This window comes from Delphinus delphis, chromosome 2 (genome assembly GCF_949987515.2).
Source record: "Delphinus delphis chromosome 2, mDelDel1.2, whole genome shotgun sequence".
Taxonomy (NCBI): domain Eukaryota; kingdom Metazoa; phylum Chordata; class Mammalia; order Artiodactyla; family Delphinidae; genus Delphinus; species Delphinus delphis.
The window spans coordinates 150046984-150059850 of NC_082684.1; the positions used below are offsets into that span (position 1 = coordinate 150046984).

A 12867-nucleotide genomic window follows, 5' to 3' on the forward strand; every position below is an offset into this window, starting at 1 on the left:
ATTGTATATATACACCACATTTTCTTTGTCCATTTATCTCTAGATGCACACTTAGGTTGTTTCCATATCTTGACTATTGTTAAGTAATGCTGCAATGAACATAGACATGCATATATCTTTTCAAATTAGTATTTCTGTGTTCTTTGGGTAAATACCCAGAAGTGGAATAGCTGGATCATATAGTAGTCCTGTTCTTTTTCTGAAGCATTTCCATAATGTTTTCCGTAGTGACTGCAGCACTTTACAATCCCACCAACAATTACAAGTGTTCCCTTTTCTCCACATCCTCTCCAACACTTGTTACTTCTTGTCTTTTTGAAAATAGCCATTCTAACTGTGGTTTTGATTTTCATTTCTCTGATTAGTGATGTTGAGCATCTTTTTATGTACCTGTTGGCCATCTGTCTTTTTTAGGAAAGTGTCTATTCAGGTCTTCTGCCCATTTTTTAATTGTATTGTTTGTTTGTTTGCTATTGAATAGTATGAGTTCTTTACATATTTTGTATATTAACCCTTTATCAGATATATGATTTGCAAATATTTATCCCATTCAGTAGGTTGCCTTTTCATTTTTGTTTTGTTTTGTTTTGTTTTGCGGTACATGGGCCTCTCACTGTTGTGGCCTCTCCCATTGTGGAGCACAGGCTCCAGACGCGCAGGCTCAGCGGCCATGGCTCACGGGTCTAGCCGCTCCGCAGCATGTGGGATCCTCCCGGACCAGGGCATGAACCCGTGTCCCCTGCATCGGCAGGCGGACTCTCAGCCACTGTGCCACCAGGGAAGCCCTGCCTTTTCATTTTGTTGATGGCTTCCTTTGCTGTGTAGAAGCTTTTTAGTTTGATGTGTCACACTTGTTTATTTTTGCTTTAGTTGCCTTTACTTTTGGTGTCAAATCCAAAAAATGATAACCAAGACCATGTCAAGGAGCTTACTGCCTGTTTTCTTCTAGGAGTTTTATGATTTCACGTCTAAAATTTAAGTCTAATCCATTTAGAGTTAAATTTTGTATATGGTGTAAGATAGTGGTCCAGTTTCATTATTTTGCATGTTGCTGTCCAGTTTTCCCAACACCATTTATTGAAGAGACTATCCTTTCCCCATTGTGTATTCTTGGCTTGGTTCCTTTGTTGTAAATTAATTGACCATATATGTGTGGGTTTATTTCTGAGCTCTTTATTCTGTTCCATTGATTTTTGTGTCCGTAATACAGTTTGAAATCAAGGGCATGATGCCTTCAGCTTTATTCTTTTATCTCAAGATTGCTTTGACTATTTGGGGTTTTTTTTGTTCCATACAACTTTTAGAATTCTTTGTTCTATTTCTGTGAAAAAATGCCATTGGAAGTTTTATAGGGATTGTGTTCAATATGCAGATTGCTTTGGGTAGTATGGACATTTTAACAGTATTGATTCTTCCAATCCATGAGCGTGGAATACCTTTCCATTTATTTGTATCTTCTTCAGTTTCTTTCATCAGTGTTTTCAGCGTACAGGTCTTTCACCTTTTTGGTTAAATTTATTCCTAAGTATTTTACTTTTTTTGATACAATCGTTAATGGGATTGTTTTCTTAATTTCTCTTTCAGATAGCTCGTTATTAGTGTATAGAATCACAACTGTATATTGATTTTGTATCCTGCAACTTTATTGAATTTATTTATTAGTTCTAACAGTTTTCTGGTGGAGTCTTTAGGATTTTCTATATATAATATCATGTCATCTGCAAATAGTGACAGTTTTACTTCTTTTCAGTTTGGTTGCAGAATATGCCATTTTTTTCTTTCTCTAGTTGTGGCACATGGGCTCCAGGATGCATGGACTCTGTAGTTTGCAGCATGCATACTCTCTCATTGAGGCGCACGAGCTCGGTAGTTGTGGCGCGAGGGCTTAGTTGCCCTGTGGCCTGTGGGATCTCAGTTTCCTGAGCAGGGATCATACCCGAGTCTCCTGTATTGGAAGGTGCATTCTTTACCACTGGACCACTGGGGAAGTCCCTGAATATGTCATTTTTAAGTGAACAATTCAGTGGTATTTAGTACCTTTAAAATGTTGTGTAGCCACTATCTCTGTCTAGTTCTGAAACATTTTCATCACCTCAAAATAAAACGCCATACCCATTAAGTAGTTACTTGCCATTTGCTCCCTTTGCTAGCCCCCATGAACCATCAGTCTGCTTTCTGCATTTATGGATTTATCTATTCTGGACATTTCATACAAATGGAATCATAAAACATGTGGCTTTTTTTTTTTTTTTGCTGCGCCTCGCAGCTTGTGGGATCTTAGTTCTCCAACCAGGGATTGAACCCGGGCCCTTGGCAGTGAGAATGTGGTGTCCTAACCACTGGACCACCAGGGAATTCCTAACATGTGGCCCTTTGTGTCTGATTTCTATCTCTTACCATCATGTTTTTGAAGTTCATCCACATTGTAGTATGTATCAGTACGTCATATCTTTTTAATGACTGAATAGTATTCCACTCTGTGTATATATCCCAATTTGTTTATCCAGCTGTTGATGGATGTTGGGTTATTTCCATCTTTTGACTTTTAAATAGTGATGTTATTTGTGTACAAGTACTTGTGTGAGTGCCTGTTTTCAGTTCTTTTGGGTATATATATAGGAGTGGAATTGCTGAGTCATATGGTAATTATTTGTTTTACTTTTTGAGAAACAACCAAACCATTTTTTATGGCAGCTGGACCATTTTAAATTACCACTAGCAGTGTTTGAGTGTTCTATTTCTTCATATCCTTGCCAATACTTATTTTACTTCCCCCCACCCTGCTCTTTAAAATACAGCCATTGCTGTTGGTGTCTAGTGATATCTAATTGTGGTTTTGATTTCCATTTCCTAAAGGCTAATGATATTGAGGCTAATGATACATCTTTTCATGTACTTGTTTCATTTGTGTAACTATGCAGAAATGTCTATTTTTCAAATGGGTTTTTGTCTTTTGGTTGTAAACATTCTTTATATATTCTGGATACTATACTGTAATTACATACATATACTTGACAGATATATGGTTTGCAAATATTTTCTCCCATTCTGTAAGCTGTTTTTTCACTTTCTTGATAATGTCCTTTCTTGCATAAAAGCTTTTCATTTTGAGGAAATCCAATTTATCTTTTGTTGTTGTTGCTCATAATTCCTTCATTTTTGAAGGATAGTTTTGCTGGATATAGAATTCTTGGTTGACAGTATTTCTTTCAGCACTTTGAATATTTCATACCACCGCCTCCTGGTTTTTATGGTTTCTGATGAGAAATCAACTGTTATCCTTATTGAAGATCCCTTTGTATGGGACCTGTTGCTTTGCTGCTTTCAGGATTTTTTCTTTGTCTTAGACAGTTGGATAATGATGTGTCTAGGTGTGGCTCTCTTTAACTTTATCCTACTTGGTATTTGTTGATCAACTTGTATGTGTACGTCGATGTCTTTCTTCAAATTTGGGAAGTTTTTGGCTATTATTTCTTCAAATATTCTTTCTGTCTCTTTCTCTTTTTTCTCTTCTTCTGGAACTCCCATTATGCATAGATTGGTACACTTGCTGGTTTCTCACAAGTCTTTAGACTTTTCATTTTTCTTCATTCTTTTCTCTTTTTGTTCACCAGACTGGATAATCTCAGTTGATGTATCTTTTTTTTTTTTTTTTTTTTTTTTTTTTTTTGCGGTACATGGGCCTCTCTCACTGTTGTGGCCTCTCCCGTTGCGGAGCACAGGCTCCGGACATGCAGGCTCAGTGGCCATGGCTCACGGGCCCAGCCGCTCCGCGGCATGTGGGATCTTCCCGGACCGGGGCATGAACCCATGTCCCCTGCATCGGCAGGCAGACTCTCAACCACTGTGCCACCAGGGAAGCCCTCATTTGATGTATCTTAAAGTTTCCTGATTCTTTTTTCTTCCTACTCACATCTGCTGTTTAGTCCCTTTAGTGAATTCTTCATTTCAGTTATTGTACTTTCCAACTCCAGAATTTCTGTTCGGTTCTTTTTTTATAATATCTGTCTTTTTATTGATATTCTCTATTTTGTAAGACATCATTTTCATTGACTGGGCTTCTTCAGGGACAGTGTGTAGCCTTTTTTCATATGTATGGGCCATGCTTCCTTCTTTCTTTGCAGGCCTTATAATTTTTTGTTGATACATGGACATTTTGAATATTATAATGTGGTTACTCAGGACAGCACTCTCTTCCCCCCACCCTCCCCAGCATTTGTTGTTGCTCTTTGTTGTAGTAGTTATTGTTTATTGACTCTTTTGAACTAATTTTGTAAAGTCTGCAGTCTGTTGTGTATAGCCACTAAAGTCTCTGTTCCATTAGCTTAGTGGTCAGCTAGTGATTGGACAGAGATTTCCTTAAATGCCACAAAAAGAAACAAAAACAATAACGAAAAACTCCCAGCCTTTGCAGGTTGGCTCTGTGTGTGTGTTAGGGCATGCTTTCAACACTCAACCAGGTTGTTTACAACCTGTGTCTTTGCCTTCATTTCCTGCTTGCACAGAGCCTGAAGGTCAGCTGGAAGTGAGAGTTTAGGGCCTTCTTGGTTCTTCCTTGAGCATGTGCACAGCCCTGGGCAAGTGCATGGCTTTTCAGGTCAGTAAGAATATGTGGGTGGTGTTTTTCCTTTTCTTTTCTTTTCTTTTTCGTTTATTGTGGAAGCTTTTAAAAACCCTTATATTTTGTCATTCCTCAGCCTTTTCTCCCAAGCTTTTTAGTTAGTCTGTTGTTTGCCTCGACTGCTTTCCGTTATCCCATACAGAGGCAACTAATACATTTGCCTGTAAATGTTTTTGACCAACACTCTCAGGTAGCTTCCTTAGCAACAAGAGAGTTCCAAGTTACGTGAGATAAAGTCAAGCCTTTTGAGCCAGTCCTTTCAGTGATCCACCAGACAGATCAAAACTAACAACCATGATTCTTTGCAAATGAGGTGCCTTCTGTTTCCTCCATTAATGGTACATGCACCAGAAATTTGGGCTATTATCTTCAAGGTACCCTTGACCAAGGGGTGGGTTGGGGGTGGGGGGGTATGTTAAAACACCCCTTTTTTCTTACTGAGACTCAGCTTTTTTTTCTTGTTAAGCATTCTCCTGGTTACTGCAACTTTTAGTTAGTTTCCAGAGTCTGAGAAAGTAGATGCTAACAGCTTTTGACAAGTTTTTTCATTGCTTTTATGTTGGGATGGACTTTTGGTGTTCCTTATTCTGCTTTTTTTGCTTACATCACCCTGTGTTTATATGATCCCATAGATTCTGATTCTGGATCAGGCTCAGATTCTGATCAAGAGAATGTTGCTTCTGGCAGTAATGCCTCTGGAAGTGAAAGTGATCAAGATGAAAGAGATGACTCAGGAAAACCAAGTAATAAGGAACTGTTTGGAGATGACAGTGAGGATGAGGGAGCTTCTCATCATAGTGGGAGTGATAATCACTCTGAAGGATCAGACAATAGATCAGAAGCTTCTGAGCGTTCTGACCATGAAGACAATGATCCCTCAGATGTAGATCAGCACAGTGGATCAGAAGCCCACAATGACGATGACGATGAAGGTCATAGATCAGATGGAGGGAGCCATCACTCAGAAGCGGAAGGTTCTGAAAAAGCACATTCAGATGATGAAAAATGGTGCAGAGAAGATAAAAGTGACCAGTCAGATGATGAGAAGATACAAAATTCTGATGATGAGGAGAGGGCACAAGGATCTGATGAAGATAAACTGCAGAATTCTGATGATGATGAGAAAATGCAGAACACAGATGATGAGGAGAGGCCTCAGCTTTCAGATGATGAGAGACAACAACTTTCTGAGGAGGAGAAGGCTAATTCTGATGATGAACGGCCAGCAGCTTCTGATAATGATGACGAGAAACAGAATTCTGATGATGAAGAGCGGCCACAGATGTCTGATGAGGAGAAAATGCAAAATTCTGATGACGAAAGGCCACAGGCCTCGGATGAAGAACACAGGCATTCAGATGATGAAGAGGAACAAGACCATAAGTCAGGTAATACATTTATGAGAACCATAATGGTTTAGTAGAAGCATTCAGGTACAGCAGGGGCTCATTTATTCTTTTCACGTTCCTACTTTTAGTACCCTGTTTTTTCTCTTCTGTCCCTCCATTTTAGCCTTTTTTAACTCTATACATTTTGCCTTTAAACATTTTCCTAATCCATGTATTATTTCTCTCTATTCCCCTTCCATTTAATATATGATAGATCAGGAAGAAAAAAATTTAAAGAGGAAAGTCTTAGAGAAAGATGTATAGTGCTAAAGTAGCTAGATATCAAATAGTTAGTTCCATTTTTGTGGGTAACTAAGAGCATGCCTCAGGTGAGAATAGATTTGCCTGGGCGAAAAAACCCAATACCATTGAACCTCCCCCATAGGGTAACTATAATGAGGTGTGAACACCAGGTTCCAGCTCAGTTTATTTGAGATCCAAAATTTCATCCTCCAGAGGTAATCAGGCTCCAAGGAGTTTGCTCAAACTAATCAAATTCACAGGAAACTATAAAAATTGAATTGCAACATTGTTTGTTTCAAGAGCATCAATTATTTCTCTCTTATCATTGTATCCTTTCCTTTGGGGGAAAATCTACATTGGATGCCAAATTATAACAATCAGGAGGTGACCTGGGGAGCATAATATCCAGAAAGTGAAAACACAGCTGGATGATCTCAATGAGCTATGATAGCTTGACATATGTGTCCTCATCCTGGGGAGATGTGCTTGGATCAGAACATTCATTCCCTAAAGACAGCAGGAAACACAGAGCTGAACTTTGGCTTTTGGACCCTGTTTTATAATAGTCATTTACACTGTTCTCCTGAAGTTAACACGTTCTCATGTAGAATATTAAAACAATTAGCCATCTTCTTTTTTTGTATTATATAAAAGTCACTTTGATTAGGTTGGAAGTCTTCCTGAAGTAATTAATATCTGGATTGCTTCATTTTTATAAATGATTGATTATAATTACATATTGATCCTGTCTTCTTAAGAGCTGCAGTATGGAGAGAGGGGGTCTTTTCCCCTGTAATACATACCTCAGGATAGCATTCAACACCACATTTTAGCATTATTTAGGAGAGGAGATCAGAAAATTTCCAGAGATGGATATAGGTCTATATAGACTATAGGACTGCAGTAAGTACTCAGTAACTAGTTCTGGGTAGAGTTATTTGTACTGTTACCAAAATCATTAAGGCTCATGCACTACTTCCCAAATACTAGCAGGCTAATATAAAACTAGGGTCATATTAGGAATCTTGTAGCTGGTCATTCTGCTTAATTCTTAACTAGTTCTACAATGGTTCTTTTTTTTTTTTTTTTAACATCTTTATTGGAGTAGAATTGCTTTACAAAGATGTGTTAGTTTCTGCTTTATAACAAAGTGAATCAGCTATACATATACATATATCCCCATATCTCTTCCTTCTTGTGTCTCCCTCCCTCCCACCCTCTCTATCCCACCCCTCTAGGTGGTCACAAAGCACCTAGCTGATCTCCCTGTGCTATGCGGCTGCTTCCCACTAGCTATTGGGTTTACATTTGGTAGTGTATATATATTCATGCCACTCTCTCACTTTGTCCCAGCTTACCCTTCCCCCTCCCCGTGTCCTCAAGCCCATTCTCTAGTAGGTCTGCATCTTTATTCCCATCCTGCCCCTAGGTTCTTCATGACCTTTTTTTTTTTTTTTAGATTCCATATATATGTGTTAGCATACGGTATTTGTTTTTCTCTTTCTGACTTATTTCACTCTGTATGACAGAATCTAGGTCCATCCACCTCACTACAAATAACTCAATTTCGTTTCTTTTTATGGCTGAGTAATATTCCATTGTATATATGTGTCACATCTTCTTTATTATAGTGGTTCATGTTTGAAGTTTACAATTAGGTAAATAATTGTACCATCCAGATATATTTGTCTCTTCCATTGCAATATTTTTACCTCTTTTTTTTTCTTCTGTAATGAGTGGTATATAAATTTAATTATAAGTTTCAGTACTGCTTTTTGCATTCTCCCAAGTTTTTCTGCTTACAGAAACCAATGTTCCTTTTATTAATTTTATTTTAAAATTTACTGTAGTAAGTTGATTTTTGTGTGTGTATGTACAGTTCTGTTAGTGTCAATGCATGTATAGATTTGTGTAACCACCACCACAGTCAAGATACAGAATAGTTCTGTCACCCTAGAAAACTCCCTCATTCTGTACCTTCTGTAGTTATATACTTCCCCACCTGTGACCCTTGACAACTACTGCTCTGTTCTGTCACTGTAGTTTTGTCTTTTTGAGAATGTCATCATATAAATGGAATCATACAGTATGTAACCTTTTCTCTTTCACTTAGTGTAATGCATTTGAGACTTACCCGAATCGTTACATGTATCAGTAGTTCATTCTTACTTATTACTGAGTAGTTTTCCATTGTATGGGTGTACCACAGTTTGTTTATCCCTAATGTTGCTTTTATTTATTTATTTATTTTCTTAATGTTGCTTTTAAAACACAAAATTCTAAGTAATGATATGACTGTGATTATGCAGATCTTCTGATTCTCCTCTTACAGAATCTGCAAGAGGCAGTGATAGTGAAGATGAAGTTTTACGAATGAAACGCAAGAATGCAATTGCATCTGATTCAGAAGCAGATAGTGACACTGAGGTACCAAAAGGTACTCAAATTACTTCTTTTATATATCTGTATTTCCATCCCTCTCTCTGCATTTAGCTGTAGTGCATTCCCAACCCTGGGCACTGGCCCCAGACTGCAAGACGCACAGAAGAGAGTGTGGGTACATTTAGTGTACACAGGCAAGTTGTACAGATATTAGAAACTGCTTGCACTTAATTAGTTGAAGAACCTGCTTCATTTATAGTCAGAGTGAATCTGCTGTTATGGGCTGAGGCTTTGGTTGAGGTGGAGATGGCAATGTCCATTCTTTGGTTTGAATAATGACAGTTGCAGCGCAGCTTGTTAGCTTGTTCTTTTTTTTTTTTTTTTTTTTTTTTTAGTAAATTTATTTATTTTTGGCTGTGTTGGGTCTTCGTTGCTGCATGCAGGCTTTCTCTGGTTGTGGTGAGCAGGGGCTACTCTTCCTTGCGGTGCGTGGGCTTTTCATTGTGGTGGCTCCTCTTGTTGCAGAGCACAGGCTCGAGGCACGCGGGCTTCAGTAGTTGTGGCATGCGGGCTCAGTAGTTGTGGCTCACAGGCTCTAGAGCACAGGTTCAGTAGTTGTGGCACACGGGCTTAGTTGCTCTGCGGTATGTGTGATCTTCCCGGACCAGGGCTCGAACCCGCGTCCCCTGCATTGGCAGGCGCATTCTTAAGCACTGCGCCACCAGGGAAGCCTGTTAGCTTGTTCTTAAGTTCTTAATAGGTTAATATCAGATGAAGAACCATATTCTTCAAGCTATGGTTTATTTATTTAAATTAATTAATTAATTTATTTTTGGCTGCATTGGGTCTTTCTTGCTGTGGGCAGGCTTTCTCTAGTTGCGGCGAGCGGGGGCTACTCTTCATTGCGGTGCGTGGGCTTTTCATTGCAGTGGCTTCTCTTGTTGCAGAGCTCGGGCTCTAGGTGCACGGGCTTCAGTAGTTGTGGCTCTCAGGCTCTAGAGCATAGGCTCAGTAGTTGTGGCGCATGGGCTTAGTTGCTCTGTGGCATGTGGGATCTTCCCGGACCAGGGATTGAACCTGTGTCCCCTGCACTGGCAGGCGGATTCTTAACCACTGCGCCACCAGGGAAGTCCCCAAGCTCTGGTTTAGATGAAGAGTTTATAAAACCCCAGTGTTAGGTAATGTGGGTTTGTTGTAAGGTTAAAAGATCTACCTGTTCATCTCTTCATGTGACTACATTTCAAATGGCTAATTACTATACAGTAAAGATAAGATGTTAGTATAAAAGTTACAGCAAACATAAGTTTGATATGCACAACCATTTTGTGCTGAATGGTAATTAGGCATTAATGTTAAATAGTTTATATAAATTGTCACAAGTAACAGTATAACTAAAGGAAACATTTAGAGAGTCAACTAGAGAGAAAAGGAGAGAGCTGGACAGAACAAGCTCTGGGGTTTACTTAAAGATCTTTAGATCTATGTACATGGACTTCGGAATCAGATGATCCAAGTTAGAATCTTTGTGGTTCTTTGCACTTTCCAACTATATGATTTTGGTCAAATTAATTACTTACTACCCTTAAATTTTCTGATCTGTAAGAAGGAGGTGATGCTAACCACGTAACAGCGTTGTTGTGAGAATTAGATATATTAATTATTTTATCTGTTTACAGTTATTTATTGAGAATCTGCTTTGTACTAGTACTATTCTGTGCGCTCAGAATGTAGCAATAATCAAAACAGATAAAGACTGCTCCCTTGTAGAACCCATATTCTGGTGGGGTCAGTGTAAGGTAGGGAGAATAATAGCACAATAAGTAAATGAAATGTTAGATGGTGATAAGACCTAAGAAGAAAATAATCAAGTGGGGACATGTAAGTGTTGCTGGATGGAGTTGTAGTTTTGGTGATTTTATCATATAGATAAACTTTTCAATACTTGTGACCTTCCTCCTTCCTCCTCTTTTTTAAAAAAAAAAAATTTTTTTTTTAGAGCAGTTTAAGGTTTGCAGCAAAACTGAGGGCAAGAGATTGCTCATATATGCCCTGCCCCCACTCATGCATAGCTTGCCCCACTATCAACGTCCTCCACCAGAATGGTACATTTGTTACAATTGATGAACCTACAATGACATATTGTAATCACCCAAAACCCATAGTTTACATTACGGTTCACTTCTTGGTATTGTACATTCTATGGGTTTGGAAAAATGTATGACATGGATCCACCATCTTCATGTCATACAGAATAGTTTCACTGTCCTAAAATTCTCCGTGCTCTGCCTGTTCATCCCTCCCTCCTGCCTAACCTCTGGCAACCAATGATCTTTTTACTGTCTCCATAGTTTTGCCTTTTCCAGAATGTCATAGTTGGAATCATATAGTAAGTAGCCTTTTTAGATTGGCTTCTTTCACTTAGTAATATGTATTTAAGTGTCCTCCATGTCGTTCATGGTTTTACAGCTCATTTATTTTTAGCACTGAGTAATGTAGGCATACCTTGTAATATAGCACTTCAGTTTATTGTGCGTCTCAGATACTGTGTCCTTTGCAAATTGAAGGTTTGTGATAACTGTGCATTGAGCAAGTCTGTTGGCGCCATTTTTCTAACAGCTTTTGCTTATGTCATATCTCTGTGTCACATTTTGATAATTCTTGTGATATTTCAAACCCTCCACCAGCAAAAAGATTATGATCACTGAAGGCTCAGATGATGGTTAGCATTTTTTAGCAATAAAATATTTCATAATTTTTAAATAATTTTAAAATTTAAAGTGTTTTAAAATTAAGATGTGTGCATTTTTTTAGACGTAATGCATTTGCACACCTAATAGACTACTGCATAGTGTAAATACAACTTTTATATGCCTTGGGAAACCAAAAATTTCATGTGACTTACTTTATTGCAATATTCACTTTATTGTGGTGGTCTGGAACCAAACCCAAGATGTCTCCGAGGTGTTCCTGTATTCCATTGTCTGGAAGTACCAGTTTATCCATTCACCTACTGAAGAACATCTTGGTTGCTTCTGAGTTTTGGCAGTTATGAGTAAAGCTGCTATAAACATTCGTGTGCAAGTTTTCGTGTGGATGTAAATTTGCAGATCCTTTGGGCAGATACCAAGGAGCACAATTTCTGGGGCATGTGGTAAGAGTATGTTTAGTTTGGTAAGAAACTGCCAGACTGTCCTCCAAAGTGGGTGTACCATTTTGCATCCCCACCATCAGTGAATGAGAGTTCCTGTTGCTCCACATTTTTGTCAGCATTTGGTGTTGTCAGGGTTCTGAATTTTGGCCATTCTAATAGGTTGCCTCTTCTTCTTTTTTTTTTTTTTGTTGCCTCTTCTTTTTCAGTGATCGGTCCTTCACCTTGTCTCAGTAACTCACTCCCATGGTTTTATCCTAGATCATGTCATTACCAATAATCATAACTCTTTTATAACCCCAATTTCAAGCAGTCTTCTTTTTGACTGCCCTCCTATCTTCCTGTCACCTCCTCTACTACCCCACCTTGATTTATTGATTTATTACAGATGGTTGTTGATGTTGTTGTTTTGCCTATACCTGGGTGAAGTTCTGCTTGAGAGGAGGGGGACCTGGGTAGACATGGACCTGTAATTTTAAAACTTGAGGGACTCTATAGAGAATAGGCCTGTGTAGAGTGCTTAAGCCCCAAATTTGAGTATCTAGATTGTAGGAGGATATTTTTGGGCTCCTGGGGAATAGAGGAAAGTGGAAGAACAAGGATGCTGTGAGTGAAGGGAGAAAGGAGTGCCTCCTGTGCAGCTTTGCCCTTCACTGGATTTGCCCCCTTCCCTCTCCACAGACATTCTTGTCAGATCTTTGAGAGCCAGGCTCAGGGTTGTGTTTGAGTGGTTTCTGGGTGCTTGGTCTAGAAACCTTGGGAATATGTTGAAGTGATAGGTTTGAAGAATCATTGTTATAGATATTAATACTAAGCATTTTTTTCTCCTATATGGAAGATAATAGTGGAACCATGGATCTCTTTGGAGGTGCAGATGATATATCTTCAGGGAGTGATGGGGAAGATAAACCACCCACTCCAGGACAGCCTGTTGTAAGTAGAATTACCAGTGAGAATTGGAGGAGGGTATTAAATCTGTCTTCTATGCTGGGAAGAGGAAGTTGATAAATGAATTGCAGTATGAAAATACAACAGACAGATGACATTCTCAGTTAATTAGGGAACACTTGGTTATAAGAAGGATT

At 38.7% G+C, this 12867-nt stretch overlaps 1 protein-coding gene across 1 annotated transcript in view; it reads left to right on the plus strand.

Moving 5' to 3' along the window:
• The window catches only part of LOC132420994 (RNA polymerase-associated protein LEO1), a 49157-nt gene that overhangs the window by 7912 nt on the left and 28378 nt on the right, over positions 1-12867 (plus strand). Inside the window, exons 2-4 of the mRNA XM_060005961.1 lie at positions 5254-6009; positions 8585-8689; positions 12621-12715. Coding sequence (XP_059861944.1) covers positions 5254-6009; positions 8585-8689; positions 12621-12715 — 956 coding nt within the window. The remainder of the gene's footprint in view (positions 1-5253; positions 6010-8584; positions 8690-12620; positions 12716-12867) is intronic.